The sequence below is a fragment of the Euleptes europaea genome, chromosome 11 (genome assembly GCF_029931775.1).
Source record: "Euleptes europaea isolate rEulEur1 chromosome 11, rEulEur1.hap1, whole genome shotgun sequence".
Lineage (NCBI taxonomy): Eukaryota > Metazoa > Chordata > Lepidosauria > Squamata > Sphaerodactylidae > Euleptes > Euleptes europaea.
The window spans coordinates 49,629,226-49,652,592 of NC_079322.1; the positions used below are offsets into that span (position 1 = coordinate 49,629,226).

At 46.5% G+C, this 23,367-nt stretch overlaps 1 protein-coding gene across 1 annotated transcript in view; it reads right to left on the minus strand.

The window, feature by feature from the left end:
- Positions 1-23,367, minus strand: part of GLCCI1 (glucocorticoid induced 1) — a 48,562-nt gene that overhangs the window by 12,657 nt on the left and 12,538 nt on the right. The window contains exons 3-5 of the mRNA XM_056857821.1: positions 12,812-12,898; positions 11,022-11,135; positions 2,473-2,625 (exon numbers count right to left, since the gene is read on the minus strand). Coding sequence (XP_056713799.1) covers positions 2,473-2,625; positions 11,022-11,135; positions 12,812-12,898 — 354 coding nt within the window. The remainder of the gene's footprint in view (positions 1-2,472; positions 2,626-11,021; positions 11,136-12,811; positions 12,899-23,367) is intronic.

Consider the following 23,367-nt stretch of genomic DNA (forward strand, 5'->3'; position numbering starts at 1 on the left):
TAATCTATTGTTCTATTTAAGTTTAACAGGGTTTCACAAGCATTTTTATGATAAAAGTCATGGGAAATTATATAATGATATCTGATTTTTTTTTGTGTCAGTCTGAAATAGTCAGGCATCTACAAGTAGTAGTAGAAGAAGAGTTGGTTTTTATATGCCGACTTTCTCTGCCACTTAAGGCAGAATCAAACCAGCTTACAATCAACTTCCCTTCCCCTCCCCACAACAGACACCCTGTGAGGTAGGTGAGGCTGAGAGAGCGCGAGTAGCCCAAGATCACCCAGCTGGCTTCATGTGGAGGAGTGGGGAAACAAATCCAATTCACCCAATTAGCCTCCGCCGCTCATGTGGAGGAGTGGGGAATCGAACCCGGTTCTGTAGATCAGACACTACCGCTCCAAACCACCACTCTTATCCACTACACCACACTGGCTCTACACCACTTTGCTGGATACTTACAGAACCGCAAGCAAGACTGTAAAGAGGACATACTGGGATGTCACCAATGGCTAATATCCTCTCAGAATCTCTCACGGCACAGAAGACATTATTGTTGAGCTGATTTAATTCTGTGACCTAAAATATGACTTCCATTACTGCTGTTGAGCAGATGAACACTTGAAACGGCCTTCTACCAACTCAGACGACTGGTCTTTCAAGGTCAGGCAATATCTACTCTGACAGGCAATGGGTCTCCAGAGTCCCAGACAAAGATCTTTCCCATCACCCACTACATGATCCTTTGAACTAGAGATGCCTGGGACTGAACATACTGATCAAGTCGCTGATCAAATCGTACTGAAGCACAAATTACACGGCAGACACACTTTCAAGCACCCCAAGTACATTACAGACTATGCCAATTTACAAAGACATAATGTAATATAGCAGAAAATGTTGGGCCTGTTTGGGCCTCAAGTCACTCAATTCAGCAATCTGTTTGCATATGGGATTACTGAAAACATTCTTAACATATCTCCTGGGACAAGTGCTCTACTCGACATTGCTGGAAGTTTAGAAACAAATATTACAAATCCAGAGTAAGAGAATTTATTCAATTTTTACTTCTGAAATCCAAAGCATTAAAGATCATGTAACAGAGAATTAGTCTATGTCAGTGAACAGATCCTTCAGTTTTTACCCGTACCAAGAAAAGCATGAAGATTGTACATATATAACCCCTCTGAACGCTGACTGAACATGTGGAGAAGGAGAGTGGGCATTAGTGCCTTGGCCCTACCTCCACTTTTACGTGATCACTGGCACCTACATGTGGCAGATGTGTCTGTTCCCATCCCATGATCAGCAATATTTGGGAAAGCAGTTCCCTTAATCATAGGGAGTGAGTGTACACGCAGGTATTTCCTTTCCACATCTGCAGATGATCCAGTGTCATGCTCATGCCCACTCCCCCCCACCCCAATGCACAGAGGGGTCAGGTGTAGTGGTCTATTGTGACAAATATCTTTAAGAGAAGGAATTGATATTAGCTCATTCTTGCAGTCCATATAAAGCTCTGGCAATAATCCAGCAAACCACTTAGAACACTGAGGAGACCTAATGAAGTCAGCACAGATCCTCCTGTAGGAGTAGATGAGAGCAAGCGACCTCAGCAGTTTGGAGATAAGCCATGAAAGCCCAGCAATAAATTGCTAGAGAAAATTGGTTATCAGTTTAGATAATCTGAATGATCCATAAACTGGTGTCCTCTAATTTTAGCAGCTGTGACATACAATATGTCGGAGACAGAAAGAGGACAGTGTTTCAAGATATTTTTACTTCTGCTCCAAATTCTAACCACATTAGGTGAGCTTTAACATCAGCTCTACTACAACATTCTTTCTTCTAATTACTATCCTTTCCATCCAACGTTTAGAAGGAAGACTGTTCCACTTAAGCAATGTTTGACTATGTAGTTGGGCTGAAACTCAAGATGTTTTTCATTACTTACTGTGCTGCCCTATTTATGATTTGCTAACAGAAGGAACTCCTTGGAGGGTTAACACAGTTAGGGGACATGATCGACAAGTTCAAGCTTCTACTTTGACTGCTGCACATTTAAAGTGACCAGGTTCACTGCCTAGGCCCAGAAATCCAGGAAGGAGTTTCTGGAGACTTGTATGGTTGTCTGCCAAGTTGATGATCTACTTTGATGTGCTGCACCATGTTAAATCTTGTTGCTCATTGGTGTACTAAAGTCCAGATTTCTAGAGACATCAATGTTTCGTTACCATTTTCCATGCTCATTACTCAAATTAAATGCAGCAATATACATAAGAATTTGCCATTGTAGATTGCCAGGTCCTTAAAAAAAGGAAGGAAACTATATCTGTCTGAATAAGCACCTGCAAAACTGCTTATGCTTTTACTGTTAAATGATCTTAGCTGTGCCACATTAGATGGCTTCATGCATTTCTAAATTCCATTTTTAGACTGTGATCTTTAAAATATCCATCAGCAGCAGCATCTTACCTTGGACACCTCTTCCTTTCCACTGTTCTCTCTGATGAACACTTTTTCTAATTCAGGGCTTATTCCTTCTACATTGCACGGCACACGTGAAACAGTTGATTTTGGCACTGAAACATTTGACAGTGGCATAGGGACTGATCTTGATATAGAAGCCTTTAGGGTAAACAAGAGAAATGTCAAATTAGTTCTAAAGTCACAGTCAAGAGCGGATATGGTGGAGAAAGGTCAAACTCTGTACCCCGATACCGAAAGTTCCAGAAATAGCAAATAGTTATCATTAGTGTTTGAATCCAAGTGAACTTCAGAGGATGCAGATTCATGGATCTGTAGAGGTGAAGGGTAAAAGATCCAACCCGCTTTAACACACAGGCTTAACAGCCCAATACTATGACCCATCACCGCCGCTATCAGGTTATTGGATCAGGTAAGAGGACATTATATCACCATGTCACAGCTCGTAATGTTGCATTCTTGACACAAGAGAGCACAACGACAAGAAGAAGAGGAGGAGGAGTTGGTTTCTATATGCCGACTTTCTCTTACCACTTAAGGAAGAATCTAACTGGCTTATAATCACCTTCCCTTCCCCTCCCCACAACAGACACCCTGTGAGGCAGGTGGGGCTGAGAGGGCTCTAAGGTGGGGTTGAGAGGGCTCTAAACAAATCTAGAAGTACAGATTAATAGCCAGATGCTCTTTTGGCAACCACAGAACCCAGCTTGTGCTTGCTCTTTACACTGAAGGAAAAAAGCAGTGGGCTGCAACAGTATTTTAATTGACAGTTTCGCACAACAAACCTGTCCCTCTTGCTTCACTGGTGCCACTTGCATATCTGTGTCAACACAAGCCATTCCAGGATGAGAAGGATGGATCCAAACATCTTCCAAGGAGCCTTCCTGAAACTTAAGTGGCTCATCCTCTAACATAAGAGCCGCTTGGGTTTGAGGAAGGCTCCTTAGGCTGGAGGAAGGCTCCTTTGCTTTGCTTGGAGTAGTAGGATAGGGGTAGGATCCACCCTCTATCCAGTGTGTTCAATACTGAACTGATTGCAATTTCTTTAGGATTTGTTTTAATTATTACCAGCAGTGTTTAAGATTGATACCTTGTTACTGATTTCAAATCACGTAAATATCCCTTACCAATTTCCATTGTGTATTATTGACTGGATGCAAAGGCTTTTACTACTGTTGTAGGCAGAACATAGTCAAGCGACCTCTAACACCTGCAAAGCAATCCTCGAGTTGTTTCCTCTGCATATGAGCCAGCTGCTAACCTTCTACTGAGATTATGGAAACCATAATGTACATAAACAGGACAAGATATAACTAGAAATGTCACTAGTATGTGTTAAGTCATCACTAGAGAGAAACAATAGTTCAAAATACTTGCCTACATAGTTAACCCCCCCCCTGGGGGGGGGACTCCAGAAAACAAAAACTGACTCAGACAAAAGACTGAACTAAAAGAAATATTAACCTGACCAGTAGTTGATATTTTCTTGCAGAAAACCTTTGAAAAATGAGTATGGTTCTGCTGCCCTTAAATAAGGGTTAGGAAAAACTTCTGTCCTGTTTACAGTTCTCGATTGTTCTATATTATAACTAGCGTCTGTATGGTCCCTGTGAGATTTTTCTCAGAGGCTTCATGGTAATAGTGCTGAGTTTTATGTGCACTCTACTCAAATGTTTTACCAAGACCCACTCACGCTTGTAGGAAAATAAAAATAAAATCTCTACTTATCACCCTAGGAAGGGCTAAACAGAAGTGTCAGACTCCATGTTCTCCCTGAGGTGAAGGGCATCTTGGAGATAGACGGGTGATTCCGTTCCTGGTTGATAGATAATTTTCACCTCACTTCCTGTCCCGTGACCGGAATCGCCCCTTCGTCTCCACTTTTCTTCCTGCCTCGATTAAGTAGGCAGCGTCTCTGGTTGCTCCAACGCAACCAACGCCATTTTGTTATCTTTACTTTTCGGGCTTCCAGCCTTTAGCCTTTTTTCATCCGTTTATATCCTTTTTTGCCTTTGGGCATCCCGTGCTGCGCAAGCCCGAGGATGTCGGCACAGCCCGGCCCCAAGGCAGATGGCTTCCTCTGGCCGGAGGACCACGTGGACGGTCTCCTGCCGAAAACTAGGCAGGGGACTTCGGCAGCCCAGGCTCCAGCGGAGGCGGTCGAGCCGGGCAATAGCAGGGCGGACGGCAAGACTGCCGCGGAGGCAGCACAACCCCCCGACGAGAGCGGCCGGTTCCCCGTGTCGGCGGAGGAGTCCGGCGTCGGCATGGCGGCCAAAGGGCGCCCCGCGGAAGCTGAGGCTCCCGGACCATCCAAGCGGGCCGGCAAGCGGGCGCACAAGGGACCGACGACGGGGACCAGCAGGTGCAAGCAAAAGCGCACGGATAAGGAGGAGAAGCCATGCCAGCACAGCCCACCGGCGCCCAAGGTCCGCTCGGCGCGCGCAGCCGACAAGGACCATGGAAGGGGGCGGCGTTCACCAGACCGGCGGCAACCCAAGTCGGCTCCTCGCGAGGAAACCACCTCAGGCCGCGCCTCCAGCAGGAGCCCTCGCCAGGACCTTCGGCAGCTGGGTGAGCTACAGGGGCCCCACTTATCGGAGGGGGGGGAAGAGGGCGGAAGGCCTCATGGCCCTCACGAGGCAGGTTCTCAGGGAAGAGTTCCTCTTCTTCCAAGCAGCCTCCCGCAGCGGGGATTCTGAGGCCTCCCAACGCGAGTCGTCCCCAGAGCCAGAGATTCCCGGGAATGAGAGCCATGCCTGCCGCCCCACTGAAGCCCCACCCCCCTGGTCCACCAAGGCCGCGAGGAAGGCCTGGCCTCCCCGGAGCCCCAGCCACAGGGAGGAATCCCCTGACTCCTCAGGAGACTCGGACCTAGAGGGAAAGGAGGAGGGGGAGCTCTCCCACAAGGAAGAGACCCAAACCCCCACTGAGCATCACTCCAGGCTTTTTGCCGGAGAGGACTTCCAACACCTCCTCTCTAAGGCGATCATGGCCCTGGACCTCACCGACAATGAGCCACCCGAGGAGAACAGGGCCCACTCTCGCCCCAGGGGGCCTCAAGACCTCTTTCCCAGGTCACAGCCGCCCACCAGGTCTGTCCCATTCCCCGAGTTTTTCAAGGACGTACTCAAGCGAGAATGGGAAAAACCAACTTCGCACAGTTACCAAGAAACGTGAGGGCGTTATATAATCTGGCTCCCCACGCCATGGACATGCTCAAGCCCCCACTAGTGGATGCGCCGGTGGGGGGCCTTCACTCCTCGGGGCTCCTATCTGAGGATGGCTTGGGCTCCCTGAAGGATCCACTAGACAGGCGAGTTGACCAGACTGCCAAGAAGGCCCACGAAATCCTCACCATGGCCATACAAACCTCGGCCACGGCATCCCTCATCGCCAGAGCAGCCATAGTCTGGGCTAGGAAGCTGGCTACATTCATCCCCTCCGATAACAAGCAAGCGACAGAGGGCATGAACAGAGTGCAGAGTGCAATCACCTTCCTGGCGGACGCCACCTTGGACTCCCTGACTCTCAGTGCCAGAGCAGCGGTAGCCAACACCGTCACCAGGCGGACACCGTGGATACGCCCGTGGAACACAGACTTTTCCCCTAAGGCCATGCTTCTGGCCTACCCCTGCCAGGGGGGACGTCTCTTCGGGGACAGACTGGACCAGATCCTCGTTGAGACGAAGGATAAAAAGAAAGCGCTTCCACACAACTTCAGGAAGGACAACAGAAGTCGGCCATCCTCTTCCTACCCATCCTTTCGGTCCTTTCATTCCCTGTCCCGACCAAGACCCGAGGCCGGACGTCCAGCATGGCCTAACAATCGGCGCGCACCTAGAGGGGGCGGCAGACCCAGCAGAGGATTCCATAACTACAGAGGCGACAGGTCGGGTCGCTTCAACAAACCCAAAAGACAGTGACTGCAGGCACGTCCCAGTGGGGGGAAGGCTAAGCCTCTTCACCCACCAGTGGGCTCAGGCCTACCCCGACCGCTGGGTGGAGCAGATAATCCGCAGGGGTTATCTGATCGAATTCCGCCTCCTTCCTCCCGATCGGTTCATTCAGTCACCAGTCGTCCAACCACGACAAGCACGCGAGGACCTGGACGGCCATCAATCACCTGCTACACATCGCGGCCATCGAAACCGTACCAGCACCAGAGAGATCCTCCGGGGTCTATTCCATCTTTTTCACCGTTCCCAAGAGGAACGGCGACTGGCGAGCCATTCTGGATCTAAAACGTGAACAGGTTCATCCGAGCCAAACGCTTCCGAATGGAAACCCTCTGATCCATCGTGGAGGCACTCCGTCCAGACGACTTCATGTCCTCCATAGACCTGACGGAAGCGTACCTGTACATCCCCATAGGCTGTGCCCACCGCCGCTTCTTGTGCTTCAACTACATGGATCGCCATTTCCAATTCAAGGAGCTCCCTTTCGGCTTATCCTCCGCCCCCAGGGTGTTCACCAAGGTCCTGGTCACCCTGGTAGCCCTGCTCCGGAAGGAGGGGATACACGTCTACCCCTACCTAGACGACCTGATCATCGCCACGCCGTCAAAGCACCTAGCCGTCCAGCACACCCAGAGAGTCGTGCAGACCCTAGAAAACCACGGCTTTCTCATCAACTTCAACAAAAGCCACACGTCTCTGACTTGACGCCTACAACACCTGAGGGTAATCATAGATACCACTTGCAGCACCCTCTTCCTCCCGAAGGACAAGGCCGACAGAATAGCCTCCCGGGCCCGGGGGGCACTTACCTCGAAAACAACCGGACTGTCCTCGCTGGCCCGTCTGCAGGGACACATGATAGACTCTGTCACTTGGGCTCGCTTCCTCGCTCGCCCCCTCCAATGGTTCCTCAAGCCATACCAGCAGCACATCCTGAAGAAGAGGAACATCCGCCTGACCCTGCCCCCAGAGGTAAGACGCAGTCTTCGCTGGTGGCTGGACCCCCCAGCCTGCAGAAGGGTCATCAGTACTGGCACCAGACTACCATACAGATCTTCACCGACGCCAGCCTAGCAGGGTGGGGCGCCAAGGTGGGGCACCAGATGGCACAGGGCGCCTGGACGGAGGAGCGATCCCTTCACATCAATCAGCTTGAGCTCCGAGCCATCTACCACGCCCTCCACTTCTTCTGTCAGACAATAGCCTCACACCACATCCTCGTCCAAACGGACAACGTGGCCACAAAGGCTCACCTAAACAAACAAGGTGGGTCCAGATCATCAGCCCTCCACCGGGAAGCCAGCCGGATACTAAGGTGGGCAGAGAGACACCTTCGGTCCCTCAGGACAGAACACATCAGGGGAGAGCTGAACACTCAAGCAGACTGGCTCAGCAGGAAAAAGATAGACGAGGGGGAGTGGTCACTGCATCCCCGAGTATTCCACACACTCTCCACCCGCTTCGGTCGGCCAACAGTGGATCTCTTCGCGTCCCCGTCAAACAGTCAGCTACCTCGATTCTTCTCGCGATACTCACATCCTCAGGCAGAACAGACGGACGCCCTATGGGCCCCCTGGCCACAGGGACTACTCTATGCCTTCCCCCCGCTTCCAGTCATACTGAAAGCCCTGAGGAAGCTACGTCAGGAGAGGGCGACGGTCTTGTTCGTGACTCCAGACTGGCCCCGCAGACCCTGGTACCCCACTCTGCGGGAGCTGTCCATTCAGCCGCCGTGGAGGATACCAGTATCCAAGGACCTACTGCAGCAGGGACCACTTCGGCATCCGGATCCAGATTGGTTTTGCTTGACCGTCTGGGTACTGAGAGGCAAAGGCTCCTCAGCCTAGGCTACACTCTTGAAGTGGTCAACACGATGTTGGCGGCCAGACGTCCCTCCACCCAGACCATTTACAACTCCGCATGGAAGGCGTTCGTACTCTGGTGCAGACGGAAGGGAGCTGACCCGCTGGAACCACCCACGGCCTCGCTACTGGCCTTCCTGCAGGAGGGAGCACAACAGGGACTGCGGCCATCCACCTTGCGTAAGCACCTAGCCGCCATCTCCACCGTAGTCCCCCACCTCGGAGGCTACGCCACCTCCAGACACCCGCATGTCGGCACCTTCCTGAGAGGTCTGTCACTACTCTCGCCTCCAGTCATCCACAGATTCCCAACCTGGCGTCTGCACGTGGTCCTCACCACACTTACCAAACCGCCCTTCGAGCCTCTTGCTGAAGCGCCCTTGCAGGCCCTTCTCAGGAAAGCTCTCTTCCTCACTGCCGTAACATCAGCCCGCCGGGTCTCCGAGCTCACCGCCCTGTCCTCCCGGCCTGGTCTCTGCATGTTCCACAAGGACAAGGTGGTCCTCAGGCTGGATTCCACCTTCATCCCAAAGGTCAATACGGTTTTCCACAGACAGCAGATCTCCCTCCTTCGCGCCACACCCGCGGCACCCCCGGGAACAGGAATGGCACACCCTTGACCTGCGGCGGGTCCTGCGCATATACATTTCTCGCACCGCGTCTTTCCGACAGTCCAACGCTCTGTTCATCTCGGTAGCCACTCCTAACAAGGGGAGACAGCTCTCCAAGCCTGCCCTCAGCAGGACGCTGCGCAAGTGCATCGAAGAAGCTTACAGACTCAGCGACAGGCCTGTTCCACCTGGCATCACTGCGCACTCAATCCGCAGCACAGCCACCTCAGCGGCCTTCGACAACAGGGCATCAGTCAAGGAGATCTGCAAGGCAGCCACCTGGTCCTCAGTGCCCACCTTCGTGCGTCACTACCGCCTCACCCAGTTTTCCTTGGCAGACGCCGCCCTTGGGCACCAGGTGCTCCAGCACGTCCTTGCAGTGGACGACACCCACCCTTCGACGGAGTAGCTCTTGGACATCCCGTCTATCTCCAAGATGCCCTTCACCTCAGGGAGAACGGGACCTTGATTACTCACCGAGAAGGTTCCTTCTCCTCTGAGGTACGAAGGGCATCTTGGCCCCACCCTGGGGCAGAGACTGGAGCACCTTACGTTTGTCCTTCTTTGGTCAGAGTCGGGGAGAGGGAGAGAGAGCCGTCCTCCTCCCACATAAACTCTTATGACACCACCTGTTCGACATGTCGCACGTAGAATATGTAAAAAAAAAAAAAAGCCTTTATGTCTTTATTGTTATGTCTGATAGCGGACCCAGGTTCAGTGTAACCCAGGTTACCCCAGTGTAATCCTCACTAAAGGAACCACAGCCAAATGACTGAGAGTTTGGTCCGTGTTGTTCCTTCTATTTACCTTACAGATTCCTGTCCAGCTCTGGAAGTCTCAAGTGGAGACGAAGGGGCAATTCCGGTCACGGGACAGGAAGTGAGGTGAAAATTTCTGTACTTCCTGTCTATCTAACAACCAGGAACGGAATCACCCGTCTATCTCCAAGATGCCCTTCGTACCTCAGAGGAGAAGGAACCTTTTCGGTGAGTAATCAAGGTCCCGGTATCTACTAAGCTTTGTGACAGATGCTTATGTTCTAAACATTATTAAAGAGCAATGAATTCTGGGGAAAGGAAGGGGGTATTAGTAGAAAGCCAGATTAAGAATAGTGCTGTCCCATTTTGCCAAATATTAGGGATTTCAGCAAGGTTGCTACTGATACATAATTAAGTCCTTGTATCCTGCTTATAGTGATTCCCTTGTCAAAGGGAATAAAAGCTATGTTATCACCTCTCATGGGGAATGGAGGATGCTGGTTAATTAAATGTGTTAGATACTCAAGTTTACTGCTCTGTACCCTCTACCCAGAAAAATAATGAAGCAACCAATCTCCACCCTCTTGGGAACGCCATGGTAAGAGCTCTCACACCTAGCAGGACCCTTTTTCTTCCCACTGAGCTTTCCTAGACAACAGACAGGCAAGTGGGCAAGCTGCCCGGGAGCCCTCCGCAAGATCTGGATTCCCAACATCTTGAGGCAGGGGGAAGGAGGCACCCAAGGAGGGGAGGGGCTGTGGCTCAGTGGCAAAGCCTCTGCTTTGCATGCAGAAGGTCCCAGGTTCGATCCTCGGCATCTCCAGTTCAAGGGGCTAGGCAAGTAGGTAATGTGAAAGACCCCTGCTTGAGAACCTGGAGAGCTGCTGCTGGTCTGAGTAGACAATACTGACTTTGATGGACCAAGGGTCTGATCCAGTATAAGGCAGCTTCATGTGTTCAATGATGATGTCAGCTGGCAGCCTCATCTATCAGAAGCCCAGTCACAACTGCAGGCATCACGCTAATCATCTGGAGAGGTGACTGTGGGGCACACGTGTGCCAGAAGACACAGCGGTATTGAGGCTAAGGGGGAGAAGCTTGCCCTCTGGGTTAACTGAACATTCTGAATGATCAAGTGACAGATAACAAAAGCTTTTACTGCATTGACCATTTAGTTACAGTAGTTCTTCTGCTTTGCATTGCGTGAAGCTAACATAAAATATCTGAAGCTACCATAAAATTCATACTGTAAAATATCACTTAAGAAATGGACAAGAATTCAAAAGCAGGATTGTTCGCTTTTAATTCTCAAAAATGCTGTGTGAACAACCACAGTGATCTTTTTACCTGAGTCTGATTGATTGCTATATGGTTGCCATGGAGAGGTGACTGACGTTCTTTTTCTTTATTGTGACGACTACTCTGTTTACTGCGCTGGAGCTGCTGCCTCAATTTGGCAATCTGACAGGAAGAAAAGACAAAATCAAATAAGAGGAGGTGTAGAATAGAAAGTATTCACATCTTCAGGCTAGCAGAGAAGATACAACAGTACCTGTCTTAAATAAAATATCTACAATATCATGCTATGAAGATAGTCATGGGATGTGATTACGGTTTGTTGCTTCATGAAATTCAATCATGGGTGTAAACTCTCTTTTATAAAGGGAATTAATTTATGAAGTTTACATTAAAAGGATCACATTTTACGATATGCCTGAAAAGACAATGTGATATTTTCAACAGTGACAAACCTAAGATACATACGTATAGGTAACACATATATTCACTTTAGAAAGATGATGCACTAATTCTGCAGCTATTTTCAGACTTCATTTGCAACACTTCATATTTCATGGTACATACAATGTATTCATGGAGGAGAGGGCTATTCGTGGCTACTAGTAAAACTGGATACTAGTCATGATGCATACCTATTCTCTCCAGGATCAGAGGAGCATGCCTAATATATTATGAGCTTTGGAACACAGGCAGGACAGTGCTACTGCAGGCGTCTTGTTTGTAGGCTTCCTAGAGGCACCTGGTTGACCACTGTGTGAACAGATGCTGGACTTGATGGGCCTTGGTCTGATCCAGCATGGCTTTTCTTATGTTCTTATGTATTCCTAACCATAAATGGTGGATTTCCTCTAATGCAAAAAATATAAGGCCAGGACCATGAGGTTGATCGGAGTCACAGCCTCTCCTGGAGAAAATTTGCATGTGTAAATTAAAATAGTTGATTTTTAAAATAGCCAGGTGGCAATGCTAATTAACCAAAGTGAATCGTCCAAGCCCTGGCTCCACAGTTTGCTCCTTCTCAAAAAGGAACAACGTAAAAAAATGAAATGTGTCATTGTTCAGCTCAATACAGAGTAATGTGCAACGCTTCAAAATATAACGTTTAGGAAGTTTTTCTTCTCCTTCCAGCAGCTATGCTTCTCGGTTCCAATGACAACTTTGTTCCATTCTTGGATGATTAGCCCCTTCAAGAATGTTGGCCTTTTATCAGGCCCATCAACTTGGTTAGATAAGTGCTCTTCATCTGTCCCTGCAATGCAGTGTGTTATATTTGCTTTTAAAATTCCATTTTAGAGCATCTGCCATCATACAACGTTCCACAATATAAACTGAGCATACCAAAAAAAAAATCAACAGTGCATTCCTTGTATAGTTGCTTCCTATTTTCTGAATTTAATGCATGAAACAGATTTTATATTTAACAGAGTCAGATAGCGAGCACCAACTATCAGGTGTACTATGGGGGCATTTCACACCTCACTACAGAAAAATGTGTACCGTGGATGATATAGCATACTGTGGTGGAGTACTATTTGCATGTTGGTCTTACCATGGAACATCTATGCTGACTCACCAATGCTTGGCCAACCTACCATGAACCCAGGTTTTGTAAGAGGGGAGAAACTTGCCTTGCTCCTTCCTCAGAGAGCACTTAAAAACCTCACTTACTGTAACTTACAATAACAGTAGAAAAGAGCAAGAGTCCAGTAGCACCTTAAAGACTAACAAAAATATTTTCTGGCAGGGTATGAGCTTTCGTGAGTCACAGTTCACTTCTTCAGATACAGCTAGAATGTACAATAACTGGGGGACCTTCCAAACCAAGCTTAAGCACTTACTTCTTTTAGTTGATCAGCGCTCCCCCATGAAGCTGAACGCTGATGAGATCTCTTTTCTAATATCTCTTCTGCCCAACAGCTAGGTGTCTAAACAAACAAAAACCAACAGGGTATGATTTGGCACCATTGCTTGCTCTTGTTTTATACCAGTAAAGTAGTAATATTAAATCCACCATTTAGAATTTACGCAGAGCTCCCCTGAGTGTTCAAAATACTTCACAGGAAATCTTTCCCCAGCCATGCTGAAGCAGCATTGTTGCCCTCATATTATGGGGATGGGGGGGGAGGGCTGACAGACTTGCAGCTTACTTAAGCCAAAGAGTAAGTTTGTGGGTAAGGTAATATTTGAAGTTCCCACTTTATAGCTGGCACTCTGCCACTACACCAAACCAGCTCTCTACAAACATACAAGAACTTTCCCCCATACTTTAATTACTTGTTAACCCTTTAAAAAAAAAAACAGTAAATTGTTATAGGTATTTGTGCACTCTTATCCCTATGTACTGAAGCCATGAATGCATGTGTAGAACATCCACAAAATTAAGAACTCATAACTAGCAACAGAACAGACCATGCAATTTAGCAGTATTCAAACTATGTTCCTGCCTCATCCCCCACTTTTCTTCTACATTACATCTGCTTGGAAAAGCAAGTTGAGCCACATGAACAGAAGCATATGTGAAAAGATTTAAAACAAAGGGGATACTTGTCTAGAAACAGAAAAGCGCCTCAATGCAAATGCAAAATATAGATTCAGACCATAAATCATTACATTCTACTTTAAAGGAAGTTAAAGAGGGCTGTGATTAAAATTTGTATTTTTTAAAAAAATTGGCCAACCTATGGAGGTGACAGATCAAGCTTGCAGGTTTGCATAAACTTATTTATTTTAGACAATAGAAAACCTTGAAGATAGGAGCTTTTTGGAGACCAGGAAACACAAACCCTCTTCACTCAGTGCCATACTGAGTGAAAAGCCTAACTCGTGTTACACTGTTTCATGTCTGCTACAGATCCAGTCAAACAGACATGTGCCCAGAGTTGAAAGTGATTTTCTAGACCAACTGTGATCAGCACTTCATGGATTGGGGGCTTAAATCTTCATCTCAACTAGAAATGGCTCCCCGAAGTCAGTGTTTACTCTGTGGGGAAAGCTTTTGTGGTTCTGATAGACTTTATATAAATTTCCCCAACAAAGAAAATGGCAGCTCCGCAAGGGCAATTTCAGGTCAACAAAATAATGCAGAAGCTTAAGCCCCTCCCCCTGACCCGGATAGCTCAGGCTAGCCTGAACTCATCAGATTTCGGAAGCTAAGAAGGGTCGACCCTGGTTAGTATTTGGACGGGAGACCACCAAGAAAGTCAAGGGTCGTGATGCAGAGGCAGGCAATGGCAAACCACCTCTGAAATGTCTCTGGCCTTGAAAACTCCACGGGGTCGCCATAAGTCGGCTGTGACTTGATGGCAAAAAAAGGCCCCCTTTCCCCATGGTCCTGATCCAGATCAAGTGCCTCTCACCTGGAATTGCAGTTTCTACATGCAACTCCCAGTGCACATCTGCTCCACTGGAGCCATGGCAGACCCTTAAACTGTGCAACAAACTTAGGCCCTCATATTATATTGAACTCTTAATGATCAAGATAACAGCTTTGCCAATGTTGGGCTTCTTTCATTACTATGGTTATACTTATTCCTTATAAGCAACTCTGAATACTTTACATATCATTTTTTCAAATGTTAAGAATGCAGAGAAACTCTTGACATTTCTACAGACAATTGGAGGATTGGGGACGTAACACTATAGGGCTCCAGAACGCCTACATCATTTTGCAGAACCGAAGTGGCTTCTCAACTGCTTTCCTGCTCAACCTGCAGAAAACATGTCCATATATATTGGCTGAACGTCGAACAGCTTCTCCCTAAACCACCACATGCAAATAAAAGCTGCCCACAGATAAGGCATCATCACCACCCTGTCCTTTGCTTTTATTTTTTTTAACAGTTTCACACCTGCAGCTGTCACAGGTGTGGTTTCTTTGCTCATCACAGACACCGAACGGAGTGGAGTGGCAGGAAATACAACAACACACAACAACACGCAACGGCTGCAATTACAACATAGTGTTTTCTCTATGGGGCACCCTGACTGCAACATTTCCTCCGCAGACAAGTTCCCCTGGCATCTGTACTTGCTTTTAAACAGTAAATATCAGCCTACTTTTCTGCACTTTTCACAATTTGGTGTGCATATTTTGCAGCTGCTTTAATGTCTATTTTGCAGCTTAGTTTGTTTTCAAATTATTTTATCCTCTAAGTTTGTAAACCAGCATAAAGGTTTAGTTTTGTGTAAGCAGAAAGGTGGTAAAAGCTTTAAAATATCCATCTTCGCTGGCAGTGACGCAAACAGCTCAGGCTAGAGTGCTCTGCTGTGCCAATTGTGGAGATGAAGTCGGGCATGCCAACTATGAGCGGAGCTTGCTCACTCCCCCCCCCTCCCCAAATGAGAAGTATAATGAACTGGCAACAGCTGTCAGAACTGAGAACAATGTGGAGAATTAAATCAACATACTTAAATGCAAGCACACAGGTTCCAATCATATACATCATTCCAGTTTGGGACAAATTATTCTTGCGTTGGTCTTAAGAAAAATTTGAACTGGTGATTTCAAACAGACAACCTGCAGAATGGTGGTGGAAAGTGCAGTCGAGTCACAGCTGACCTACGGCGAGCCTGTAGGGTTTTCAAGGCAAGAGATGGTCAGAGGTGGTTTGCCACTGCCTGCCTCCACGTGGGTTGAGAGTTAGGAGGGAACTGTGCCTGGTCCAAGGTCACCCAGCAGGCTTCATGTGGAAGAATGGAGAATCGAACCCGGTTCTCTAGATTAGAGTCCGCCGCTCTTAACCACTACACCACCCTGGATCTCGGCCTGCAGATTAGCTCTATTAGCACTTCATTTCTATTCAACTACCGAGACGTAAGGGCTGTGCAGAAAGCTATGCAGACAGCAATGCAGTCCAAGTCTGATCCCCATTCACAAGTAACTTAACAGAAATTACAAAAAATAAAAGTGAGGTTTGAAACCACATGATGAATGTCTATTTTGAACTTATATATGTATACCCACTTCCTGTAAGAAGTCAAATGAAAATCTTTCTCCCACTTGTCTTGCGCAAGTGTAATAGTTGCCATCTCACACTGGTGCTGCCAGATGTCCCATCCCGGTGGCAAGCAGTGAAAGGGCCTCACAGCACAAACCTAACCGTGCTTATTTGGAAAGCTGTTCTGTTATTTTAAGTGGGACTTTCAAAATATTCAAGGCAGCAGGGTATGGTGGTTAGAATGTTGGACCAGGATCTGGGGAAACCCGGGGTTCAAATCCCTACTCTGCCACAAATGCTTGCTGGGTGGCTTTCAGCCAGTCATGCACGGGCCACCAAACCTACCTCGCTGGCTTGCTGTTGTGAGGACACAATGGAGAAAGGGAGAATGATGTAACCCACTTTGGGAAGAAAAGTGGGATGTAAATGAAGGAAATAAATGACTGCTGCTGTTGAGAGAGCAACTGCACCAAGGCACTGGCATATCACAAGCAGACCTAAATTGGGGGGGGATGATGGGACACGGAAATTGTACATTTTTACCATTTCTGATTTATTAGTCTTGCTTCTTCTATACATCTTTTAACAGTATGGAAACTCAGCCTACTTTTGATTCTTTCATAGCAGGCAGAGAATGGAGTATCTCTAGAGAAGACCAAAAAGGGTTTTTTTTCCACGGGGGGTGGTACAGCTAATATGCCATGTAATCGGCACAGGGCGCGCTGTTCCTCTATCAGACCACGGTCCCAGAAAACACTAGAACCAAAGCTAAGATATCCCCTTATGGTGGGCAGGGTTATTTAGTCAAGTATAAACCATACTTGCATGGAATGGGAACTCACGCTTGTACTTTTCTCCTGTCTGAGAAAGATTTATACAGCCCATTTTGTACTTGTGTACCCTGAGCAAAAGAGAAGGCGCAAGTTTTGTAAAGCAAACAAAAAATCAGTACCATGAAGTTTAAGCTGGATGTCAGCTGAGCATCGATCTAGTGAAATCCTTTATTGCACTAACACAGACAACTGGATGCTCTTTGGCCATGCCTATACTGCCCATTTATCTGTAGGGACCCCCCACCCAAAGAATCTTGGGAACTGTAGTTTGAGAACCATTAGGTTAGGAGTTAACAGAGTTTTCAACAACTGATTGTAGGCTAGAAACCAAAAGTAAGTTGTGAGGCCCGGACAGAGGAAAACAAACATGGTGAGCACGGAGAGGAGCCTCCGGAAGGATCAATGGAACATTTGGGTTTGCCTCTGGTAACTGCAAATTAACCACATCATACAGCCTGAAATGTTAAGTACTTCTAGACAGCAAATTTGAAAAATAAAATAAACTTCACAAAGAGGTGCGCTCCCCTTGAGGCCACTGTTGCTGGCCCTTCCCTTGCTGTCTGCTGGCTCTCGTGAATGGGGTGGTGGCGGCATGGAGGGGCAGTGGCTGGATCACTGGGCAGTGATTGGCTGTGCCTGTATGTGCCACTCACAGGGGTGCCATCACTGTCTGCCACTGGCTGATTGGTGGGTGTTGCCAGGGTTGCCATGGACTCCAGTACCCTTGCTATGCCATCTGTGCAGAGGGGCCCATGTTGTTATCCCCCACTCCCCGCAGATGTCCTTAAGGAAGAAACCAGCAGCACCATTTTTGTGATGGTGGCTGCCTGCCTCTGGTTCAGCGGCCTGCAGGACTGTACTGCCAGTCACAGCAACAGAGTGGTTCTGGGAAGAGTGGTTCAGCAATGCTGATTCTATGACCTTAGGCAGATCGTCAGAGGGAGGGCAGGAAGGTTTGCATCAGTGTTTGGCTCTCATGGCCCTTTCTTGCATGCCCAGGGTAGGGTAGATTGCCACTTTGGGGTCAGGAAGCATTTTCTTCCAGGCCAGATTAGCCAGGGATCCTGAAGGGTTTTTTTGCCATCTTCTGGGCATGGAGTAGGGGTCACTGGGGGTGTGGGGAGGAGGTAGTTGTGAATTTCCTGCATTGTGCAGAGGGTTGGAATAGATGATCCTGGTGGTCCATTCCAACTTTATGATTCTATGATTCTAACACCCTTCATTTCAGAGGTAACTAACAATACTACAGTAGTAACGATTACTACAAAGTAATCTTTTTAATCCAGGGATGTAGAAAGGATGATAGGTCACTTGTAAAATCTGTTAATACATCACTTATAAAAACTGTTCAGTTTATTAGTCCACAGTTCAAGATGCCGTTGAAAAATTATAGTAGAATCAGTGAGGATAAAAAACGTATCCATTAATTTGATGGTAACCTGTTAACATTCTAATGTACTGATTTCCAGCGCATAAAGGCGCAGAAGTCTCCCCCAACCTCCGCAATATTGAAAATGTGTACTTCCATTTTCGACTTCTCTGACTCAAGAGTTTCAATTTATATTTTCCCAAGGATCAAGGAAAAATATGCACTATGGGCTATTATTAAAGCTGCATATTCATAACTGACGAAACATCAAGCCACTATTTTCAGTATCGGAAGTGGCATGGTTCTTTAACCATAACATGCAGTTCCCACACTATAATCCTCAATTGTATGACTGTTCATAGAGTTTTCCTAACTCTCACAGAACTAACTGTGCACCTGCAAAAAATCAGTACACTGCAATAAAACCTCTGTTTAGTCTGTGTGGACTTCTCTTCTACAAGCATTATTTTATTTACAAAATTTGTATCCCACCTTGCTGCCCTTACAAGAGCCACCAAAGCTGCTAAGGAATTTAAAACATGCATGATAAAACCACATTTTAAAACCATTAAAATCCCCCCCAAATTTGCATCCTTAAAACAATTTAAAAAGAGAAAATACATGCAAAGGCATAAAAAAAAAAGCACTGGTTGGAAGGAGGAATCATTGCAGGAATGACAAACAAAACGCCCACAAAAAGGGACAAACTAATTTCCTTGGAGAGTTCTAGAGCTCTGATGCCATGACTAAGAAGGCACTCTCCTGGGTTGTCACCCACCTAATCTCAGAAGCCGGGGGCACCCAAAGCAGGCCCTCCGAAGATGACCATAGTTGTCAGGCAGGTTCGTGAGAATAGGAGGGCCTTCAGGTATGTTGGTCCCAAACCATATAGGGCTCTGAAGGTCAAGATCAGTACCTTGAATTGTGGCCAGACTACAAATGGTCAGCCAGTGTAGATGGGCCAACAATGAAGTGATATGGTCCTTACTACCCACTCTAGTCAACATCCTGGCTGAAGTGTTCTCTGCCAACTAAATTTTCTGAACACTTCCCAAGGGCAACCCCTTGAGATAATCTACTCTAGATGTAACCAGGGCATGCACCACAGTGGCCAGGTCTTTTCTGCCTAGGAAAGGCCGCAGCCAGCTAACCAGTAGAAGCTAGTAAAAGGCACTCCTGGCCACAGCTGTCACTTATTTATCCAGCAGTAGGCCTGGGTCCAAGAGAACCCCCAGGCTACAGAGCTCTTCCTTCAAGGGGAGTGCAACTAGACTACGGAGCTCTTCCTTCAAGGAGAGTGCAACCTTATCCAGAATGGGTGACACTTTAAATCCCAGGTCAGACCTTCCACCCACCAATAGCACTTCCATTTCGTTGGGATTAAGCTTCAGTTTATAAAGCTGCATCCACTTCAAAAGTGCCTCCAGGCACCAGTTCAGGGTTTCTACAGCCTCCCTGGGATCAGCTCAAAGCACAAGATAGACATGAGTGTCCAGCGTGGTGTAGTGGTTAAGAGCAGTAGTTTGGAGCGGTGGACTCTGATCTGGAGAGCTGGATTTGTTTCCCCACTCCTACACATGAAGCCAGCTGAGTGACCTTGGGCCAGTCACAGTTCTGTCAGAGTTCTCTCAGCCCCACCTACCTCACATGGTGTCTGTTGTGGGGAGGGGAAGGGAATGTGATTGGTTTGATTCTTCCTTAAGTGGTAGAGAAAGTCGGCATATAAAAACCAACTCTTCTTCTTCTGTACATTGGTGATAGCCCAGCCCAAATCTCCAGATGCCCTCACCCAGCAGTTTCAGGTAGATGTTAAAGAGCACATGGGACAAGGTGCAACCTTGTGGGACTCCACAGGCCAAAGGTCAAGGGGCTGAGCACTGCCTTCTGAAACCTACCTTCCAGGTAGGACCAGAACCACCACACAATAGTGACTCCCAATACCAGTCCAGATAGGCGCTCCAGAAGGATGCCACAATCAATAGTATGAAAAGCTACTGATGGGTCCAGGAGAATCAATAGTCACACTCCTTCTGTCCATCTCCCAGCACAAGTTATCCACCAGGGTGATAAAGGCTGGGCCTGCAACCTCTTGCCCCTCTCATGTCTACCCAGTCTTCAAAACACTTAAATTGCTTTTTCCATTATTTAGTGGTATTATAAAAAAAAAAAAAAGGAGATGCATGGTAGTATATGGCTAGCATTCTGTGCATAACAGTTTAAACATACACACATATACTGCTTAATATATTTTAAATGATGCAAATGTTTACTTAGCAGCATTAAACATTTTCCATCCTAGACTCCAGCCCTCTCCTTGTCCACCACAAAAACGCATGCATGGCACACAGACACACACACTTTTAGACCTCTTTTCCCATACAGAGCAAAAACCTAGAATACTTGTGGATGAAACACTCTACTAATCTGCTGAATGTACAGGGAAAAAACCAGTTAAGGACCGTTAAACGCACATGTACTCCAAGAGGTAATGCAGTGTGTCTTCAGTGTGTTAGAATATAAATTATTAAATCCTACTCCCTATCTCCAGTTCTGGTATTCATAGGTTTTAAAACAGATGGTCCAGTATGTACTACCTATGGCTTTCAAGGACACTGAAGAAGTTGCCTGCATGTGCACAGCAGACAAGGGAAAAGGCCAAGGGAGAACTGTGGGCCTTAAGAGAAAGATAGGCTTCCAAAGTAAAAAGTTCAAGAATTGCAATCCTGAAGTTTTGATGTTATTGCGGGTGTCGTACAAAGTCATTTCAAATCACATACGGTACCAATTTCTCTCAAGACTGATTTTATGTAGATTTTTGCCTAGGTCGATTTCTTAAAGTGGTTAACATAGTAATCCTGAGTGGTGAAATCTAACACTGTAAATCATGAATACCTGCTTCAAGTACAAGAATCTGTTCTTTCCACATTAAGGTCACAAAGAGAACAATTATCATTCTAAAGCATGCCAATTCAGGCCCAAGGACCCAACTCATCCCCTAGGGCTCCTTCAGCCCAGCCCCTGTTCCCAAGAACACTTTCTCTAGTCCATACTTCCAAATGAGCCCCGACATAAAGAATAGTAAGTTTCCCCCCACACACACACACACACCGCAAGAACAGCAAAATTGTCAGCATTCACTTTGTGAGCATCTCAAGCAAACAGAACTGAGAAGATGAAGAAAATAAAGAAATCTGACTCACCCTATGCTACTATTAATATGGGGTGGATGAGTTCCAGAGCCTTTTTCCTGAGGTTTCAAGTAGCTTAACTGCTTAAGGGGAAAAGCTATGTCAAACTCTCCACTGCTGTACATTGGAGGGGTGGGGGTTAAACAGCCCTTTGCCCATCTATCGATTTGTGCAAGAGTGAATCACTGAACAGAATTAAGTTCCTGGCTCCTCAACTCTCGCTCAATTAAACAAAAATGGCCTGGTTAAAAGCTACTGGCTGATGAGTAACTTAAAGTATTGCTTACTATTTGGGAACTGCCAGCAGAATTCTTTACTTAGCCTGGGCGGGGGGGACCCTGGGAATTCACAGAATCACTACCAGTGGAATATTACAAGCATAAGCTGCACCACTCTGAGGAGTAAATATTCTTGCCTAAATTGAAGGTGCAACAACACATGGACAACAGATTCCAAAACTAACTCCATTACTGACAATCTAAGCAGTCTCTGTATCTTGCCTTGCTTCTCCCCTGATTTTTGTCTGTGATGCTTGGCACAAAAGGTGATTTGAGTACCAAGCAAACAAACTTTCTACTTTATTTGCTGGCTACACTTTGGCCTTTTTACAAGTTTCTAACATTTAACAGTTTGAAAACACGTCCCCAAATAAGACCCCAGATTTGCAAATCAGAAAACAGAATTTTTGAAATATAATCTTAAAAATTAAATGTTGCATAAGAAACAGAAAAGCTCTCAGGATAATATTATACTCTGTGAGGCCTTTATTCTTTCTTCATGGGAGACGGGGGGGGGGGGGAATCCAGAATATATACAAAGCCCCATAGCTTCTACCATCTTCCCCCCCCCAAGAATTCTTTAATGGTGAACATTTCTACTCTCATAATAAACTATAAAGCAAACAATTCATTGCCTCAAATGTGAAATGCACAGATAAACATATTGTAGCTGAAAAATTTAGCAGATGCCATTCCTCACTCAAATTAGGATAAGGGAGATTAGACTTCCAAAAAAAAAAAAAAAGCCAGCAGAAGGTACAACAGAGCTACAATTTTTTAAAAATCACATTCTAGCCAAACACTTTTTTCCCCAATATTTTTGTGTGGGAGATGGAGCAAGGAATTCCCATTAACGAACAAAAATAAAATCCTCGTGCAAGATGCCATCCCTACAAAGCACTGTCAGAGTTTTATGGGATACGCCAAAATTAGAGAGTTAGGTTTCTAGAACAGCGACTACTTTGCACAGTATGTAGACGGCAATAAGTTTAGACGCATTTAGCAATCTGCAAATAGGCAAATCAATATACATATTTAGAAACACCACACTTTCATTCTCCAGGTCTAGTGGGTTTAGATGCCGGGACACTACTGTAGATAAGGAAATAGTTCTACACGGTGTTTAAAGCAGGGAAGGCCAGCTTCTGTTTTCTTGAGACCAATTTCAGGCCCTTAAGTTGCCACTCACCTGGAGAGCATTAAGTACTGCCTCCAGGGGAGCAGGAAAGGAAGCTCTTGTAAACTGGAAAGGAGTAGGCTCTTATCCCTTGCATCCTACCAAGCCATCATTATGCGGGGAAAAAATTATTTTGCTATAAAATAGTTAAGGGACCTCAAGCTTATGAAAGCTTATGCCATAAATTTATTTTTCTTTAAGGTGCTGCAAGACTCTTTGTTGTTTAAAAAGTTACAAGGGGGCAGATGGACTAGTAAGTCTCTCTTGCAGGCTAATCAGTTTCCTGTTTGCATATGAATATAGTCAGTGTTACTCCTCTGAAGATGTCTGCCACAGCTGCTGGCGAAACGTCAGGAAAGAAAATACCAAGACCACGGTCACACAGCCCGGATAACCTACAAGAACCAATGAACTCTGACCGTGAAAGCCTTCTACAATATTTTTAGTTAATCAAGTTTGTGTTGTTTAGGGTCTATCTAGCATATAGGAGAAAAGTACAGAAGAATCCACATGCATTGCTAGAAGGGATGGAAAATGGATACTGTAATGAATGGCTCCCAGTTTCAATCAGCAAAAGTGGTATCCCTCACAGATTATACCTACTGCAACTGC